The sequence below is a fragment of a genome, unplaced genomic scaffold, assembly GCF_019419815.1.
Source record: "Pyrus x bretschneideri cultivar Hongxiangsu unplaced genomic scaffold, Pyrus_bretschneideri_v1 Contig28, whole genome shotgun sequence".
NCBI classification, from domain to species: Eukaryota; Viridiplantae; Streptophyta; class Magnoliopsida; order Rosales; family Rosaceae; genus Pyrus; species Pyrus x bretschneideri.
This window is the reverse complement of record NW_025999590.1, coordinates 4063942-4085244: the sequence shown is the minus strand read 5'-3', so window position 1 is coordinate 4085244 and position 21303 is coordinate 4063942. Positions and strand designations below refer to the sequence as shown.

The 21303-nt window shown below is 36.2% G+C and overlaps 1 protein-coding gene across 1 annotated transcript; it reads right to left on the bottom strand.

Annotated features, from left to right (window-relative positions):
* Window positions 1-1140: 1140 nt before the first annotated feature.
* On the bottom strand, window positions 1141-4970 carry LOC125479171 (MDIS1-interacting receptor like kinase 2-like). The gene is made up of 2 exons (XM_048588240.1): window positions 4671-4970; window positions 1141-3515 (listed from the first exon to the last, which is right to left on the bottom strand). Exons 1-2 carry the CDS (start codon window positions 4963-4965, stop codon window positions 1930-1932), a joined length of 1881 nt encoding a protein of 626 aa, XP_048444197.1. The 5' UTR covers window positions 4966-4970; the 3' UTR covers window positions 1141-1929.
* Window positions 4971-21303: the final 16333 nt, after the last annotated feature.

The following is a 21303-nucleotide window of genomic DNA, read 5'->3' as shown; positions in this document are numbered from 1 at the left end:
GTACTGGTTTCGGCAAATGCAACTTCTGAGTTGAGATGAGTTGAGTAACTCGTCTCATTGTAGGGCGAGAATGCGGATTGGGATTCAAACATGAAAACGCAATCTTCATAAGAGAGAGTACTTCCCCTGCTTCTTGATGCGTTGGAGGCAAAATGCGTTGGTCCAGAACATCCATAACTGACATTTGATGGGATGGTAATGTTGATGCTGATGATGACGTGGACGAAGAAGACACTGATAAGAATGATGAGAAAAAATCACCAGGATGCCTTCCCATGATTGTTTCCATAGCAACCACTCCAAAACTATAAACATCGCATTTTTCGTTCACTTTCATAGTATATGCAAGTTCTGCTCATAATAAGACCATAGCAATATTGGGACTATTAGTTTGTATATATTATAATAACTAAACCGAAGATAAAGAGCGAAAATTTTGAACAAACTAACCCGACTCAATTTGCTCGCAAAATTTTAATTAATGGGGAAAGACTTAACAAGCTCGATTAAAATAGTTGGTCTCGAGTAATCCCAAAAAACCCGTAATCATAAATCACCCGTTAAAGAGGGTTAGTTTTGTAATTTTCGAAATCCTATCTAAGAGCTACAGTCTGCAATCTTTCTCTTGCTCCGCCGACTTTGCCCTCTTCTCTCACTCTGCTTTCTCACAATCTTACTCTGCCACTCCGCCCCCTCCCCTCTCACGATCTCTCACTTCGGCATTTGGCCCTCCATCCTCTAACGATTTCTCACTCTCTCTCTCTCTCTCTCTCTTTGAACAATATGAAGCAGCTCGCGCTCTCTCCGCGTTGAATCAATGACAGTCATCTAGAGGTGATTTTACTTTGTCTTTCTTGTTGGGTTAGTGGACTATTAGCTTAATTTGGGTAATGAAGGTTTCATTTTGGCTTAATTTCGATTTTCAACTATAGTTGAATATTGGGTTTTAGGGATTTCTTGTTAGTGTCGTGATTTTTCTTCAAAATTTGATAATTTTTATTAGTGTGGTGGTTTTAGGGATTTCTTATTAGTGCGGACTATTAGCTTGCTAAAAGTTGCTCATAGATGCATCATAATAAAATTTTCATATTCATGTAGAAGTACCTTGTCATCATTCAAATCCAATGAATCAGACTTTGGGTCAAACTAAACTTTTGAGGTCAAATTAATGCTCATTGTTGGTGTTTTTATACTTTTTGTATGCATCTATATTGTATATTGGTATATGATGGGAGGAATACAAGAAATGGGCTCTCTTCGATATGTTTATTCTTGATATTCGATAAACGTTACAAAAGGGGCTCAATTTTAAGTACAAAATATGAATTACGTAAATATCTTGATGAAGAAAGACTTGAGAGAAACCATAAATATCGTAGTTGTGATGTATTAACAATTCTTGTTTCTACTGTCACCTCAGAATCAGTATTTAGTATTGGTGTGAGAGTGCTCGATCAATATCGTAGTTGTTTATTCCCTAAAACCGTTCAAGCATTGTTATGTATTAGAGATTGACTTTTTGGCAAAAGAGGTAAATCTTACATGGTATTTGTTTTCTTACAGCAGTTTCCATGTTTACTACATGTTGTTTTAATTAGATAGTTTTTAGTAATTCATTAACATCTCGATTAGTATTACTTATTAAATTAGATGTTACTATAGTTCACATGTTTATAATTGGTTTATTTTTTTTTTCCAATTTTTTATTATTATTATTTTTTACTTTTTTATTTTATTTTATGTTTTAGCTTTAAGGAAAGAGGGTGCTGACTTATAAGAGCATACAATAAACCCAAGTATCAATTATACGTTAGGTGAATGTTCTTTCAAATTCAAAGCATGTAACATGGTATGTTTAATCCGTCCTAACGTTGAAAAGAAATAAATTTCGCCAAAAAATTAATCATAAACAACACTCAATTAATAAGGTTAAAAGGAAGAAAACATATTACCTGGTGCGACATACCCATATGTGCCTGCAATGGCAGTCCAAGTTGTTGAGCCCGGATTCAAAAACTTAGCAGTGCCAAAGTCTGAAACAGAGGCCTCATATTTAGAATCCAACAAAATATTCTTAGTTGATATGTCTCGGTGCACAATTGTTGGCAAGCAATCGTGGTGCATGTATGCCAAGGCATGAGCTACTTCATCAACAATATTAACCCTTTTTCTCCACCCTACTTCTTTAGCTTCTTCATCTTTGCTCAAAATTGTAGCCAAGCTACCTCGTTCAACAAACTCATACACCAAGAACGAGTGTTGATGGTGTGAACAGAAACCATAAAGCTTCACAATATTCCGGTGTCTTATCTCTGTTAGTGTCCTTATTTCATTCAAGAATGCCGTCTCCAAATTCTTCTCACCATCCCAGAATTGATGTATTTTTTTCACAGCCACTATGTTGTCACTCGGCAAATTTGCTTTGTAGACACTTCCTTGTGCTCCACTCGCGATGCGATATGTGGAATCAAATTTTTCTGTCGCCCTTATGATTTCCTCATACATTGACTTTCCATCAAAATTTAAAACTGAAAACGATATTTCTTCATGCAAGTTTTTTTCTGCTTTTTCTAGACTTTTCTTCTTTCTTTGCACTATGACTTTAATTGTAAAGAAAGCAGAAATAAGTAAAATTGCTGCTAAAAGGGAGAATGTAATTCCAAATACCCATTTGCGTTCCTTTCTTGGGCCAATTGTGCAAGATTGCAAACCTTCAACGTTGCCACACAATCCTTTGTTCCCTTGTAAAGCTTCTGGCAGAGCTTGTCGAAATGCTCTGTTGTTGGGAAGGGGACCTTCCAATTCATTGTAAGATACATCCACATATGACAAGCCATGCATGCCTTCAAAACTTGATGGTATGAAACCCGAAAGATTGTTGTGAGAAAGATTGAGCGTCTGTAGACTCTCCATATTGCTGATTTCAGCGGGTATGCTCCCTTCAAGTGAGTTGTGACTTAAATCAAGGTCGTTCAACTGAACTAACTTTTCCAACTTCAATGGAATTCCTTGGGAAAATTGATTGTTGCTCAAATTCAGATGGTACAGTTTGAGAAAGTTGCCGAATGTGCTCGGAATTGACCCATTGAATTTGTTTGATGACAAGTCGAGATATTCAAAATCAACGAGTGATCCAAATTCCGAAGGTATACAGCCTGAAAGTTGATTTCCATTCAGCATCAACTTCTGCAAAGAAGTCATTCTCTTGAACTCCTTCGGAATGGCCGCAACTAAGTGATTTGAAGAGAGGTCGAGTTTATGGATTTTATCAGCATTGACAATCTCGGGAGGTATGTTGCCAGTAAGGTTGTTTCCCGCAATTAGTAAGGTTTCTAATTTTGCGCATTGTCCCCATTTTTGTGAAATTTTACCATGAAACTTATTGTGACTCATATCTATGAAATCAAGATTTGGATAAACACCAAAGTCTTTTGATATATTGCCTGTGAATTGGTTCCCTTCAAGATGAACTCTAACTAAGCTCTTGCATGTTTTCAAGCTTTTGGGGATTGGACCTGTCAAATGGTTATCGTACACTGAAAGGTTTTGGAGTTGCCCACAACAGCAAATATTTTGGGGCAAATAACCTATTAATTGGTTACTATACAAGTGCAGTGCAGCCAACTTCTTCAAATTCTTTATCTCTGGGGGGATTAAACCACTGAGCTGATTCTCAGACATGTCTAGGTGCACAAGAGATTTCAAATTCCCTATCTCTTTAGGAATAGTGCCAGAAAGATTATTACGATAGAGGTAGAGAGTGGAAAGGTTTGTGAGCTGACCTAGGGATGTTGGGATTGAACCGCTGAGCTGATTTTCAAACAATGCTAGGTGCATAAGAGATTTCAAGTTCCCTATCTCTTTAGGAATAGTGCCAGAAAGATTATTACGATAGAGATAGAGAGCAGAAAGGTTTGTGAGATCACCGAGGGATGTTGGGATTGAACCGTTGAGCTGGTTATGAGGCAATACTAAGTCCACAAGAGATTTTAAATTCCCTATCTCTTTAGGAATAGTGCCAGAAAGATTATTACCATGGAGATAGAAAGTGGAAAGTTTTGTGAGCTGACCTAGGGATGTTGGGATTGAACCGATGAGTTGATTCTCAGACAATTGTAGGTCCACAAGAGATTTCAAATTCCCTATCTCTTTAGGAATAGTGCCAGAAAGATTATTACTATAGAGATAGAGAATGGAAAGGTTTGTGAGATAACCGAGGGATGTTGGGATTGAACCGTTGAGCTGATTCTCAGACAATGCTAGGTGCACAAGAGGTTTCAAGTTCCCTATCTCTTTAGGAATAGTGCCAGAAAGATTATTACTATAGAGATAGAGAGTGGAAAGGTTTGTGAGATCACCGAGGGATGTTGGGATAGAACCGTTGAGCTGATTCTTACCTAATTGTAGGTTCACAAGAGATTTCAAATTGCCTATCTCTTTCGGAATAGTGCCAGAAAGATTATTACTATAGAGATAGAGAGTGGAAAGGTTTGTGAGCTGACCTAGGGATGTTGGGATGGAACCGCTGAACCAATTATTAGAAAGATCAAGGGAGATGAGTTTGGAGAGGGAACTAATCTGAGCTGGAATGACATCAAAGAAATTATTGTAGCTGAAATTGAGGTATTGAAGATTGGGGAAAGACAAGAAGGAAAACTCATGTAGCGTACCTTGTATCCCAAAATTGGTAAGGTTTATCACACTGACACTTCCAACAACATTGCATGAAATACCAGTCCAGAAGCATGGGGCTACTTTTGCATGAGCGGGTAGGTAAGCCCACGAGGTGAGATTTTGCAGGTGGGTATGATTTTGAAAGGTGGCTTTCCATTTGAGAAGCGCTTCTGCTTCCATGGTAGAAGTTACAGAAGCAAAAGCAGAGCAACTTGGCGGTGAAAGAAGTTGTATGAATAAGACAAGACAATAAGCCAAAAGGCAGAGTTTATGAAAATCTAAAGATGTCATGGCCGCTAGCGTTTAATTTCGTGTACATATTAGACTCTTCTCCTAGGGCTTATTTATAATGGCATCCATGAACTATTGTAATTAATTCAATTCAACCCGTACCGAAAGAGGGGGTGGGAGAGAAGAAAGATACAGGACTTGCAAAATGTTTTGTACGTACAAGAGAAGTCAAAGTCTTTGTCCCAAATGTGTGTAATTGTATGGGACCCACCTCTCTCCTTCTAACGGTTATTTCCTATAATATACAATGTACTTAGTCCCAAATGTGTGTAATTGTCAATCTTTCTTCTCAAATATCCCTATCTCAGCCCTGCCCTCTTATTCACATCTCATTTATTTCTATTTTTTTTTCTTCTCATTAAAGTTATTCCGTTTGGTGTCATATGTTCTCTTATCAAATAAAAGAAAATTTGGGAAATGCTAGTGGACTTTATGTTTTATCTCTTTGGAGCAATCATCTAAAGATTATTAAGAATCAGTTGTGACACGTAATGTGTAGTGATATTTATCTTTTTATTTATCAATAAAAGGTATTGTGTTCAACTTTTATGAGCATTAATAATTTTGAAAACTTAATTATGGCTAGGTTAGGGTTGCTTAAAATTTTTACAAGCAACTTTCTTTAAAATGTTGGGTCCGTAATTGTGTTTGGTAAATAAAAAAAAGTTTTTTTATTATTTTTTTCCCCCAAATCATAGGTCTAAAATAGCTAAAAACAGAAGCAACTCTACACATGCTTCTCAAAAAAGCATTTTTTTTTTCCAAGGGACACAAGTGAACAATACCGATTAATGAAACTTTTATATTGACAATCCAATCCCATCATTTTTTTCTTCTAAAAGCACTTTTAGCACTATAATTTACCATTACACTTACCTGCTCTTTTCACAACTATTTATTCTCACAATATAGTATAAGCAGTTTTGAAAGAAAAAATAATACAACAACCCTAGACTAGCCTCAAATCTACCTCCATGATTGTGTCATATAAAAAAAAATTTAGGTTTTAACTCAAAAATAATTTTTATCCTCCAATAGTTTTGGCTAAAAATTGTAGGTCGAGATTATTAAAGAAAGATTTTAGCTTAATTTTTTGTCGGTTAATTTTTTTAAAAGTAAAATTTATGTAAATTATCTTGATTTAGTTTTGTGAACATTTTAACTTAAAAATATTTAAATTCCTATAAACCTGCCCCTTGAAACATGGAAGTCATGGAATAAAAATTACATTTTTATAAAGATAAGGATCAAAACTTTGAAACTTGAAATAGTTCTATTGTCACATCCCGATCTAGGCTCCACCACATCCTAGGCTCGACTCTGCCGTAGCACGATATTGTCCGCTTTAGGCCCCAACCATGCCCTCACAGTTTTGTTTCTGGGAACTCATGCGAGAATTTCCCAGTGGGTCACCCATCCTGGGAATGCTCTCGCCCGAACTCGCTTAACTTCGGAGGTCCGATGAAACCCGAAGCCAGTGAACTCCCAAAAGGCCTTTTGCTATACAAAGGTGGGCATGTATATATAAGGCATAGAGGATCTGCTCCCCTGGGCGATGTGGGATCTAACAATCCACCCCCTTAGGGGCCCAACGTCCTCGTCGGCCCACTTCCAGCCAGAGATTGGCTTTAATACCAAATTGTCACATCCCGGGCTCGACTCCACCGTAGCACGACATTATCCTCTTTGGGCCCCAACCACGCCTTCACGGTTTTGTTTCTGAGAACTCACGCGAGAACTTCCCAGTGGGTCACCCATTATGGGCATTCTCTCGCCCGAACTCGCTTAACTTCGAAGTTCTGATGACCTTGTGTTATATGGAGCTAGGCATGTACATATAAGGCACATCACCCTATCTCCGTTGGTCAATGTGGAATGTTACAATCCATCCCCCTTAGAGGCCCGACGTCCTCGTAGGCACACCCGCACCACACAGCAGAGTAGCTCTGATACCATTCTGTCACATCCTAGACTGGCTCTGCCGTAACACGATATTGTCCGTTTTGGGCCTCGACCATGCCATCATGGTTTTGTTTATGGGAACTCAGACGAGAAGTTCCCAGTGGGTCACCCATCCTAGGATTGCTCTCGTCCGAATTCGCTTAACTTCGGAGTTCTGATGAAACCTGAAGCCAGTGAGTTCCGAAAAGGCCTCGTGCTAAATGAAGGTGGGCATTTTGTTTTTGTAAATTACATATATACTTTATAGTTTCCATAAATGTTTTTAAATGGTTTTATGCATTTATGCCATGAATTTTTTATTTTTTTTTATTTTTTATGCTATGATGTCGTTGAGTTTTATATTGCATCATGGCATACCCATATGCATATTACCTGTATGTAATTGAAGTGAATGGTTTGAAATGTTAATATGAACGCGGGACACACAGGTAAGTCCCGGTAAGGTTATGTGGTGAATTGAATGGTTGAATTATTATGGCATGCTTACATATAGTTCGCCCATCATTGTTGCACCGGTGTTAGTGCTTGCCTCGGGCCATGGCTAGTCTTCACGTGATCGTAGCACTAGAGCGTGTATTATTACACCTAGCCTTATCGTACATGTCACATTAGGTGACTCTGACTCGTATGTTAGTCTAGATGGATAAGCGATAGGTGCAGTCGTACATGTCACATTAGGTGACTCCGACTAACATGTTAGTATAGATTACAGCACATAATCATATCTATAGTGTTGTTGAGAATATTTGTTGTGGTGTACCTCTGGACTTACATTTGGCATCATTTGATTTTCATACTTATACGTAGTATGATATTTTGGAAACAATACATGTTTTACAGCGAAGGGTTAGTATGTTCGGGAAAATAAATGGATTTTATAATCCTTTATTTTTGTGCCCACTCACCCTTCTGTTTTTCGCCCCTCTAGGTTTAGTAGTTGTGTTCACGTTTAAACGAGGACTCTGGCAAATCTCAGTTGATGGTTATCTTCAATGGTATAACCCTCACCCTATTTAATCTACAGTTCTTATGCTCTGACGTCACGTGTGAAATGGGTTCAATCCTGCTCACTAGCGCACTCTTGTCTTTAGGCACTTTTAGGTTTAAATTTATTTACATTTTCCACATCACTACACTTTATGGCTTCGTCACCTTCTAGGTGTCGGCCAGCACAGCTCGATTCAAAGTCCTAGTGGACATTTCAAGTCGGGATATGTCATCTATATAGTATGCTTCAATCTTACAATAATTAATAATACAAACATAATTAAAACGCTAAATAAAGATAAATAAAAGATAAGTAAAATACTACATAAGAATTACAACAATTACTAATACTAATAATATTCATCAACATTTGGTTGACTTGGTCCTTGAATTTGTGGTGGTTTCGTGGTGGGCTTGGGTAATAGACATTATATTGGTCATCATCCTCAAAGATATTCCTTACGGCATTCCTTCTTATAATTTCCACTTGCTTGTCGGGGAATAATTTCTTCCTATTTGAAGTGTATTTGTTGGGGTCCTCCCTCATTACATCAAAATCGAATGTCATCTTGTAAGGGTCCTCCTTCTAATATGATCTTTTGCCATCTTGAAAATTTTGGAAGTTGGTAGAAAAAAATGGAAGAATTGTTTGAGGAAAGTGAATTTTGGGTGGATGTTTGAACAAATACTTGTATTTATAGAGTTTTTGGGTGAATTTTGATTTATATAATTTCTTTTAAATGTTTTAGCCGTTCAATTTATTTTTTGACCGTTAGACTTTTTTTTTTTTTTTTTTACAGTTAATTTAATATAAGAATTCAGCCGTTCGATTGAATTTAATTATAAATTTGATTTCAAAAAATTTAAATATGGACTTTTGGATCAACCAATTGCCCATCGTTTCCAATCGTTGGATCACTAAAAGACCAGTTATGCTAGTGGGTAGTCGTTTGGGACCCAAGAGTTGATGACTTGTCGCATGAGATGCTTCTGATACGTTGCTTAGCTACAGTTGGGCGCTTTGTAGGCGCTTTCATGCGTTGGAGCTCGGGCCACCACTATCCTTGGCTCAATTTTTTTTGGGAGGGGAGGTGAGAATTTGGCCCAAAGCAAGTTTTAACATTTTGAAACTCAAAATTTGAGTTTTAAACCAATCATTGTACATGGTCCTTGGAGTTCCACAAATGCAATTTGGCAACTTGGATGACTTTGGAGTCTTTTATATAAATGCAATTTGGCATTTTGGCCAAAGTCCAAGTCGATTTTAGAGTAGCAAGTGGCCTTCTACCACAGTGGTGGAGAGGAGTGTTGCCCTTGCACCACAGTGTGGGTTCGAATCCCATCGGCTCCCTAATCAAACAAATCTATCGTTCGAGAGAAAAAAAAAAAAAAAAAGTGGACGTTAAAGTCTTCCACCAATGCAGTTTGGCAATTTGGCACAATCTGGCCAAAGTCCAAGTCAAGGGCCACAAATGCAAGTTGGCAATTTATTTCAATTTTTTTCTTCAAACAATAAGAGCTTGATGATCTTAATTGATACTTCCAGTTTTATTTTTAGTATTCTCCTTTATTTCATGACTGTGACAAAATATTTTGCTTTTCACAAGAAAATGACATCTTCATGACTCGGTGTCTCTCAGACCACGAAAAAGTTTTTCCAATTAATAATTTTTCCTCTCGAGTCTGCCATAAATTTACTCATTCCAAGTCAAAAGTCTTTAATTGTTGCCAGCTAGTACAGTGCACCACTTTGTTTTATGGAGCCCACCCCACTTTGTTTCATCGTGCATCATGCGGTCAGAAATCATTTGACTTGTTTTATTTTAAATTAAACACAAATAGTATCTGACGAAAATTGCCGGCACGCTGTATGATGAACGACTGGGATGTGGGGATCTCTAAGATCCCCCACAAAGTGAACCCGGAGAGGATCCTCTTCCACTCATTCTAACGGTTGTCCCAAATGTGTGTGATTGTCAATCCTTCTTCATCTCAAATATGACTATCTCAACCCCTCTTCTTCATTTCTCATTTATTTTTATGTTCAAATTTATCAAATAATCTAAATAATCAGTTGTAAGTTGTAATGCTGGTGAACTATACGTTTTATCTCTTTAGGGCAATCATCTAAAGATTATTAAGAATTAGTTGTAAGTTGTAACACATACTGTGTAGTGATGTTTATCTCTTTATTTATAAACAAAAGGTATTATGTTCAACTTCTATGAGCATTAATATTTTTGAAAACTTAATTATGGCCAGTTTGGGGTTGCTTAATTTAAAAATAAAAAAAATAAAAAATAAAAAAAACAACTTCTTGAAAAAGTTGAGTCCTTAATTGTGTTTGATAAATAAAACAATGTTTCTTCTTGTAATAAAAACCCTAGTATAGATATATCGTTGTAGCAAAATAAGAGAATAACGTTATCAAGCAAAGTCACTAATGTGCAGATTTTATCGTGAAGGTGCTGAAATTAAGTTACCTAAATTAGGAGAAGTTTTTCTATCCGAAATTGGACTAGAGCCAAAAAGAGAAAGGGTATGACCATAGAGTTGGGTACGTGTGGATCTGGGAATCAAGGGCGCCGGGTATGTGTGAATTTTTGTGTCTTGACGATATAATTTCTCCTAAATTAGAGCTGTTGAGGATCATATTCATAAACTTCAAGGAATACTCTAAAGTCGTCTAACAAACTATAATCAATCATAAACCAACACGTGTAAGAGAAGCATATGTTATAACTTAGGGACCCACTACCCACGCGTTGCTGCGGGATTGAAAAGTAAATGAAAGATTATTTTTGAAAGATATAAAAGTTAAACAACAACAAAGAACCCATATGCCAATCCTACCAGAAGAAGCTTATTATAATTCTAAGTGAAACAGAGGTGAGTAATTCTAAGTGAAAGGCCAACAGAGATAAATTATACATTCTGAATTTCTCGATTACATAATGCACTCCTCACAATGAAGTCTTCCACTGGACCAATACTTTCATTGGGCTCAGATAATTGTAATCCAACCTAATTCCATAAACCCAGCAGTGGCAGTCTTGTAAATAAAAAGAAAAAACCAATGGCACATATGTAATTAGCTTAAAATTGAGGGCCCATTCCAAATGCAATATGAATAGTGCAATTTCTTTTCCAGACTTCAGTAATACGCCAAAATATTCTCATCACACACCATTCCAATTATCAGTACCCCACCCTCCCTTTCCTTCTGCATTGATTTTCCACGTGGCAAAATTTGGATACGTTCAATATTGAAATATTTGAATGTGGAGTGTTGCAAAAATTAGATTAACCGAAATCAACCAAATAAAATCTAAATTTTAATGCTCGCAAGTGTACGAATCATCAAATAGTATAGTAGGCAAGTACAAGATCATTCCAACTAAGATTGAAATAATTCTAATTATCTAACTTAATTTGCATTGCACTTGGATTGGAATAGAAAAATTGATGATTATAAGAATTTTGAAATTGTAATTGTAAATAAAATCAAATGAACTTAGCTAAGTGATGACAACGACAAAGTAAACAAATTATAATTCAATTGTGAAAAACACTAGAGCATCTGATTCACCATAACCAATCCAACTCAATTCCCATGGTTAATTATTAATGAATAATCATCCAAATTGACAATCTAGTTCCTCTAATTCATATAGTATCCATGGCATCTAGATTACTATGTATGCTCATTTGTGCTAACAATCTATGGCATCTAGATTACTAAACACACACGAGTTCCTTAACGACTTGGGAACTACTTAAGAGACCACAGGAAACCTAGTGTGTGGCATCTACATCAAGGAATTCATGGTACCATTTGCAAGACGCTAAAGCCGAACTAACAACATGACATCTGTGTTAACTCGCATCAAATACACTCAACTCAAACCAAAGTGGTGGCCAATCACCAAGATTAAAATCAAGCTCATAAGCACAACAAAATGATACTCAACTTGAATGAAAATTCATAAATAATTAAACTGAGAAATTAAGAATTCATAGTCAAGGGCCATAAATGCAATTTGGCAATTTATTTCAATTTTTTTCTTCAATGAATAAGAGCTTGATGATCTTAATTGATACTTCCATTTTTATTTTTAGTATTCTTCTTTATTTCATATGATTGTGACAAAATATTTTGTTTTCCACAAGAAAATGACATCTTCATGACTCAATGTCTCTTGATGGAGTCTTCCATAAATTTACTCATTCCAAGTCAAAAGTCTTTAATTGTCGCCAGTTAGTACAGTGCACCATTTGTTTTATGGAGCCCACCCCACTCCTTCTGGATTTGAATCCCATTCGGATCCAAATTGTGGGAATTCTCGTGATCTTCACATCTTAGCTATTCATCATGCATCGTGCGGTCAGAAATCATTTGACTTTTTTTATTTAAAATTAAACACAAATAGTACCTGACGAAAATTGACGGCACGATGTACGATGAACGGCTAGGATGTGGGGATCTCTAAGATCCCCCACAAAGCGAACCCAGAGAGGATCCTCTTCCACTCATTCTAACGGTTGTCCCAAATGTGTGGAATTGTCAATCTTTCTTCTTCTCAAATATCACTATCTCAAGCCCTCTTCTTCATTTCTCATTTATTTTTATATTCAAATTTATCAAATAATCTAAAGAATCAGTTGTAAGTTGTAATGTCGGTGAACTATATGTTTTATCTCTTTGGGGCAATCATCTAAAGATTATTAAGAATCAGTTGTAAGTTGTAACATATACTGTGTAGTGATGTTTATGTCTTTATTTATAAATAAAAGGTATTATGTTCAACTTCGATGAGCATTAATATTTTTGAAAACTTAATTATGGCCAGTTTGGGGTTGCTTAATTTAAAAATAAAAAAAATTAAAAATAAAAAATAAATTAAAAAAAAAAACAGCTTCTTGAACAAGTTGAGTCCTTAATTGTGTTTCGTAAATAAAAAAATGTTTGTTCTTATAATAAAAACCCTAGTATAGATATATCGTTGTATCAAAATAAGATAATAACGTTATCAAGCAAAGTCACCAATGTGCAGATTTTATCGTGAAGGTGCTGAAATTAAGTTACCTAAATTAGGAGAAGTTCTTCTATTCGAAATTGGATTAAAGCAAAAAAGAGAAAGGGTATGACCAGAGAGTTGGGTAGGTGTGGATCTGGGAATCAAGGGCGCATGGTTGGCGTGAATTTTTGTGTCTTGATGATATAATTTTTCCTAAATTAGAGCCGCTGAGGATCACATTCACAAGCTTCAAGGAATACTCTAAAGTCGTCTACCAAACTATAATCAATTAGAAACCAACACGTGTAAGAGAAGTATATGTTATACCATAGGGACCCACTACCCACGCGTTGCTGTGTGATTGAAAATTAAATGAAAGATTATGTTTGAAAGATATAAAAGTTAAACAACAACGACGAACCCACATGCCAATCCTACCAGAAGAAGCTTATTATAATTCTAAGTGAAACAGAGGTGAGTAATTCTAATTGAAATGCCAACACAGATAAATTATATATTCTAAATTTCTCGATTACATAATGCACTCCTCACAATGAAGTCTTCCACTGGACCAATACTTTCATTGGGCTCACATACTTGTAATCCAGCCTAATTCCATAAACCCAGCAGTGGCATTCTTGCAAATAAAACGAAAAGACCAATGGCACATATGTAATTAGCTCAAAATTGAGGGCCTATTCCAAATGCAATATGAATAGTGCAATTTCTTTTCTAGACTTCAGTAATACGCTAGAATATTCTCATCACACACCATTCCAATTATTAGTACCCCACCCTCCCTTTCCTTCTGCATTGATCTTCCACGTGGCAAAATTTGGATACGTTCAATATTGAAACATTTGAATGTGGAGTGTTGCCAAAATTAGATTAACCGAAATCAACCCAATTAAGTCCAAATTTTAATGCTCGCAAGTGTACGAATCGTTAAGTAGTATAGTAAGCAAGCACAAGATCATTCCAACTAAGATTGAAATAATTCTAATTATCTATCTTAATTTGTATTGCACTTGAATTGGAATAGAAAAATTGATGATTTGAATAAGAATTTTGAAATTGTAATTGTAAATAAAATGAAATGAACTTAGCTAAGTGATGACAAAGACAAAGTAAACAAATTATAATTCAATTGTGAAAAACACTAGAGCATCCGATTCACCATAACCAATCCAACTCAATTCCTGCGATTAATTATTAATGAGTAATCACCCAAATTGGCGGTCTAGTTCCTCTAATTCATATAGTATTCATGGCATCTAGATTAATATGTATGCTCATTTGTGCTAACTGTCACGCCCTGATCTTGACATACGTCCAGGATCAACACGTGACGTCACCAAATACCCATATCTAACATACCCCGCCTCTGGAAAAAGGCAAAACATAACTTAAGATCCAACTGTGCAATAACTATTCGTAGACCTTATGGCTGCATCTAACATCTTTGTTAGGCTGCCTATGTACCCTAAATAGGGATCAAGCCATTCGTAGTTCATTACTTCCCTACACTCGAACATTCACCACATAAGTCGTTATGTCCCAACAAAATATCACAATGCATATCATGCAATATTTCAAAGAACAAATGACAAAGTACAATCATATTCTCTCACCATATTTATCAACAAGTCTAGTCATAACAATAACAATGATATCCAACATAATAATCCCACAAGACGAATAACATTTCCACTTCATCCATCACATAAATCATCACGTTCCCACATAAAATCACAATTCATAGCGTGTAACATATTAAAGAATTAACAAAGCACAATGTTATTCTCTAGAAATATTAATCAACTAAAATAATCATAATAACAACACCCATATCCAATGTCATTCCACAATCCCATTAATTAATCAATTTGTGAATCAAGATGCACAATCTTAGCATTTAATTACATTAATCAAGCAATGCGATAAAAAAACATTTCACGAATTTAACCAAGGAACTCTATATAATTCCCCACTTGGATTATGAGTAATAAACATGGTAATTCTAATTTATATTCACAATATCTATTGTGGTTAATTCCCATCCACTCGAATTTAGGATTCTAAGATCACCTTACGGAAATGAACAAGAGCAAAGATTCCGAACCACTCAACAAAACCAAAATATCAAGCGGTTTCTCGTAATCTACCCAGACCTGTCATATGTAAAGTCAATGCCTACATTATGGGATTGGTACACTGGCAAATCAGGCACTCAGATAAGATGCGAGGCTCGGGTGAGTGACAATAATATAAGCATGTGATACAATAATAAAACCAGCCATCAATCACTATTTATAAACCTTTAATATAAATCATTCATAAGAAATCAATACCAAACTTTTGAAAACTCCGAGGGAGTCACCTAGACATCTAACAGTTCGTCTGAAACAATCACAACATCTCACAACCATATTCTCATATACACAAAGAAAAGTAGGGTTAGAGCGACATAGTTTGGCCGAAGCCTATATCTTTAAAGCTATCTCAATCCAAACTCAATGAAACCCAAGGTGGCTACGATCCTGGACCATCACTCAACGGAATCCAAGTGGATACGATTCCGGACTATCACTTAACGGAATCGCGGAGTAAGAGGGATTCCGGACCATCACTCAACGGAATCTGAGTGGATACGATTCTGGACCATCACTCAACAGAATCGCGGAAGGCCAACAACCATAATGTACAACGGCTCAAAGAAATGAGACCAACACAAGTTACTTAATTTACAAAAGCTCAACCAAGGGAAATAAGGCACAAATGAACGAATCGGAAATGAAACAACATTGAAGCAACAAATCCCCATCACAATGGGTTAACGGCCCACCACGAGCCCTCATTATTTCATCACATCATGCCAATCAAACAAATTAAACCATATTTCTATATATATATATATATACACACGTCAAATCTCATTTCATAAACTTAAATCAAAGGCTAAGCATAAAAAGAACAATTCAATAGGAAACATATTTATAACACCAAATCATATCCACACATGATAACAATTACGAAAACAAGGTAATCACCAATATCACATATATTAAAGTCACTCACCGAGATAAGCCGCAAAGCCTCACAGAGCCTCCATTAATACTAATTTTAACTAAATATTAAGTTTTATAATGCATTGAGGTTTGGTGACGATCCAATTTTATCACCACACCAAACAATTGAATTTTGGGAAACCAAGCTAGACATAGGTTCACAGGGTCACTAGAAGGTATTTGAAATCTAGACAACACTCGTGAACGATCCCACGCACCACCACACGCGGTGGTAATCAAGATGGAGGGTTTGTAAACCCTGAATTTTCAACATTAACTAGATTAGCTCAAATTTACGTGGTAACTAGAGCTCAACAAGGGAAACGCTTTTCACAACTAGGCCGACGATAAATTCTAACTGGAAACTGTCCAAATTCATTGGAGAATACCGGATTTCTAGGGTTCTAAACACCCAACTCTAAAATGAATACAAAAGCACAAACTAAGCATACCAACTCGAAGATTATGAAGAGTAGATGAAGTTTCATACCTCACTCGAAGGAAATGGTTGCCGGAATCACCGGAAAAATGATAAAACCGCCGGAAAAGTCGTGGGCTTTGTGGCTTTGAACTGCAAAGATGGAAAAGAAAATGGGAAATCTAACACTACAGAGATCTAGGGCTCGTCAAGAGCTTTCCATGGACACCAAGATCACCCAAAATGGAGCTCGAATGGAGGAGATACAAGCGGGTCAATTTGGTGGGTTAACGAGTCCAATCTCCCCCCAAAAAGGGTTAGAATCAGACCCCTTCCCTTTTTTTTCTTCAAGAAACCTCCCCCCATTCTAATTGGTCCCTCACTCATTTATCTGAATGGTCCATGTCCCACAAGGTGGGAATTTTAAAATAATTTTAAAATTTATAGTATAGTAAAACAATTTCAAATGTCCGTAACTATATTGTTATAATCCGGACTCGCAAACAGCTTTCGCCTATGCGTTCGTGGTTTCAAGATCTATTAAAAATATAAATTGTGACCTTGAAAGGTCTACAAATTTTAAATAATTAATTTCCAAACTTCAAACTTTGTAACTAGTTTAATTAAAATCTAAATTCAAACAAATTAAAGTAAATTCTCGACTTTGTAACTAGTTTAATTAAAATCTAAATTCAAACAAATTAAAGTAAATTCTCGAGAAATAATATAAAATCTCAATAATACAAATACGTAGATTATAACAGTGAAATCCAAGAACGGGATTTCACACTGACAATCTATGGCATCTAGATTACTAAACACACATGAGTTCATTAACGACTTGGGAACTACTTAAGAGACCTCATGAAACCTAGTGTATGGAATCTACATCAAGGAATTCATGGTACCATTTGCAAGACGCTAAAGCCGAATTAACAACATGGCATCTGTGTTAACTAGCATCAAATACACTCAACTCAAACCAAAGTGGTGGCCAATCACTAAGGTTAAAATCAAGCTCATAAGCATAGCAAAATGATACTCTCAACTTGAATGAAAAATTCTTAAATAATTAAACTGAGAAATTAAGAATTCATAGTTAGACTGCATCGTAGCCCTAGCGAAAAGAAATTAGTTCTGGAACATAATCGGAAATATTATTGAATTCATAAAATTAAAAGAAAAATAAGTTTAGAAAAGCCTGCAAAATGCCCTTGCTCTGCCGCTGCCTTCTTCTCCTATGTGCTCTACCTGCCACAACCTTGGTTTCCTTTTCTTTCTTTGTCATCTGCTTGCTTCTCCCCCTTATTTCCTTTCTTCAATGATCAGCCCCACTATTGATGAATTAATTCCAAGCACTCCAGCCGTTCCTCTTTCTCTTCCTTTGCTGTAACCGACGAAAGCTTAACATCAACTTATTCTCGGTCTTATGCCTCTTCAGTTTACTCACTGCAGTATGTCGGTGGCTTCTTTCCTGGTCTTTGGGAGAGAAAGGCATGATTAATATTTTTATTAGCTGCGCTGGAAAGAATAGGGTTTTCCCTCTCATTTTCTTATAAATAGTCACGTGCCTAATGGGAGGATAAGGGCAAAGCTCGTATGAATGCAATTCCTCTCTCTTTTATCATCCTGCATAAGATTCAAATGATAGAAATGTAATGTACTACATAATTCAGTTGCACATGTAACACCTCTTAATATGTCAACAGACAAATGATTTAATAATTAAAGCAAGAGATCAAGGACAATCAAAACATTCTCCAAATTCACTTGACTAGCAATTATAGAATTTTAATATGATTTTTTCCATTTCATTGTTCGTCCCCTCGAGTATTGTCACATCCTGGCCCGGGGGGACCATTTCCCGGGCCCGCTCCACTACCGTAGCACGATATTGTCCACTTTGGGCTTACCATTCCTTCATGGTTTTGTTTTTGGGAACTCACGAGCAACTTCCCAGTGGGTCACCCATCATGGGATTGCTTTCGTGTGCTACTCGCTTAACTTCGGAGTTCCTAAGGAACCCGAAGCCAGTGAGCTCCCAAAAGGCCTCGTGCCAGGTAGAGATGGGAATATACATATAAGGATCACTCCCCTGGGCGATGTGGGATGTCACAAGTACGATATAGAGAGACTGACTTCGTTGTTCGTCCCTTCGAGTTCGACAAAGAGAGACTGAGAATTGAGTGGGATAAGAGTAAGTTTGAACTCTGGGGGAGAGAGATCGAGAGGGAGGACTGAGGAGATGAGTTTCAGTTCGAGTCTGGGAGAGTCTTAGAGAAAGTGATGTGATGTGTGTGTGTGAGAGAGAGAGAGATTTGAGTGTGTGTATGTGAGACAACACTTTATTGGATACGATTTGGGTTGGGGGCCGTGTCTTCAGAATATTGGACCCACCCTGTTTTGTATATAAAATACTATGGACCCGCCCCGTACCCTCCTCGAACCGCTAGTACCTGCCCCCTTTAAAAAAAGACTTAATATAAATTTGGTGATTTTGAAGAGTTGCTTTGTTTGATGTATTCTTATTAATTAAATCTTTTTAGCAAAATACTAAATTAGGGGGCCATATTATGCCCCTTCTACCTGTAAATAACTCTTTTATCTAAATTATTATCCAAGTAAAAAATAAAGGAACAAACACACATACATTAACACAAGGATTTAGCAGTTACCCATTACTTATCCTCTCTTACCCATGTAATCAACTTCTATCATCCACATTAACATTTTGTACTAAAAAGAAAAAGAAATTAAACTTGTACTGTTATTAGAGGAAAAAATAAGAGCAAAAGAATTGAAGTCAAATTAACATTTTTATTTCATGCTCGTGTGTTTCTTTTGTGTGCCCGTTGTCTTTCTCTACAATTTGTCCATGAAGAGTTATTGTTGTTTTCATTAGTTTGTCACGAACAACTATAGTAAAAAGGGGACAAAAATAAGTGCGACAAGATATGCTAAATGGCAAAGCAATGTAGAAGGACATAGGCAGAGGTGCGAGAGGCCGACGGGTTCCAAGCCAGGGAAGTTCAAACAAATCTAATGATTGTTTTATTCACACCCTACGTATTGTTGACTATACCTACTTATTTAATACACTGTACTTTCTTTTCTTTTTTTTTTTGAGGGAAAATATGTTATTCATTGCATTGAAATAGAACATATACAAACTGAGGATAGTGTACATGATGGGCCTCGATAAAATCTTATTGAGGTTTTCAACTTAATCGAAGAGAAAAGAGCGTTTTGTACAACAGAAAGAATTGTCCTCAAATGACAATACATAACAAAACATAACAATTTACGAGCTTTCTTCGAATAAAATATCCCTAAGCAAATCAGAGGGTCTTCAAACCACAAGAAGTGTTCATTACTTCCAACTCCCACTCGAGCAAGCCTGTGCGCAGCCGAATTACCTCCCCGTTGCACATAGTTCACCAACGACTGAGGAAAAAACGCGGATCATTAAGGATAGGCCCCAAAAGTGAACAATCCTCCTCCTGATCCTTCATGGCAGCCAAAACCAGGCTAGAGTCACCTTCAAAAATCATCCTTTTACCAACAGGGCAAAACGCTTGGGCCAGCAACACAGCCTGACGAGCAGGAAAAAGTTCAGCATGGAACGCGGAACATGTCCAACCAATCTAACTCGCAGCTGCAGCAATGAAAACTCCCCTATGATCTCGCATATCAGCACCAAAGCCTCCCCTCGAACCTTGCTGGATCCGCGCTCCGTCGAAAGTACACTTGACCCAGTCAACTTCAGCTCTCCGCCATATCTGCGGGGGATTAATGGATTTTTCCGTACCAGTTTTATGCCACTTCTGGTACTCCTGCAACCAACCCTCTGGGTGTGGGTGGACCATGCAGCCTTAGCCTGTAGTGTGGTCGCAAAGAACTTATGAAGACGAAGAGAAAGGCTTGGAACTTGGAAGACGGAGAGACCGAAGCGTCGATGGTGAAGATTCGAAGACGCAGGACGGCGGGCACTGTTGCATTTTATTTTTTTTTAATTTTTTAATTTTTAATGTACTCGTATGTCTAAAAATAAAATTGGGTGCCCTCAGCAATTTTGGATCCTGAACTTAGCATTGGGTCAGGGCCGGACCTGATACATGCAAAATAACTTACTTATAAAATAAAAAATATTATTTGATTCAAAATAAATTTATCTATATTTTATATAATAATATAGGTAAATTATTGCACATATATATTAGTTGTAAAATGTGCCCAATATATATAATAATGCATGGAAATAATTCACCTACAAATAAAGGAAATTTGATTAAAAAATAATATATCTACTACTTTTTGTTTATGGATTTCAATTTCTTTTTTAATATTATAAACATAATGTACATACAATATAGTTTACCCATTGTTTAATCTTATAAGAAAATAATGTTTCTACTGTTTTATTTTTATTTTTGTCGAATATCTATTGTTTTATTTTAATGGAGATAATTTGTCTTGGTTTAATTTTTACGAAATAATTTAGGCACTATTTAACTTTACCAAAATAATGGAACTACTATTTTAATTTACCTACAAAATAAATGTTATTTGATTCAAAATTAATTTACTTATATTTGACATATAAATATAGATAAATTATTTTTAACAAGCATATATGATAACAAATAAAAAATGCGTAATGTATGTAATAATCTAGGTAAAATAATTTACTACAACATAAAAGAATATTAATTGGTTCTTTGTTGTTTTTATCAAAAAATGTTATTATTTGATGCAAAATAACTAATTGTACAAAGGATTTTTTTTTTCCATACGAAAAATGTGCCCATAATTATTTATGAACATGGCTAAATTAATATATATATATATATATATATGTTCCTAATATTTATCATACAAGAGAGGG

Excerpts from the sequence above, each read along its gene's own strand:
- LOC125479171 (XM_048588240.1), bottom strand. The coding sequence starts at position 4,965 with ATGACATCTTTAGATTTTCATAAACTCTGCCTTTTGGCTTATTGTCTT. Across the intron at positions 3,516-4,670 it reads TACCAATTTTGGGATACAAG|GTCCAATCCCCAAAAGCTTG; the intron begins GTACGCTACATG and ends ACCATTTGACAG.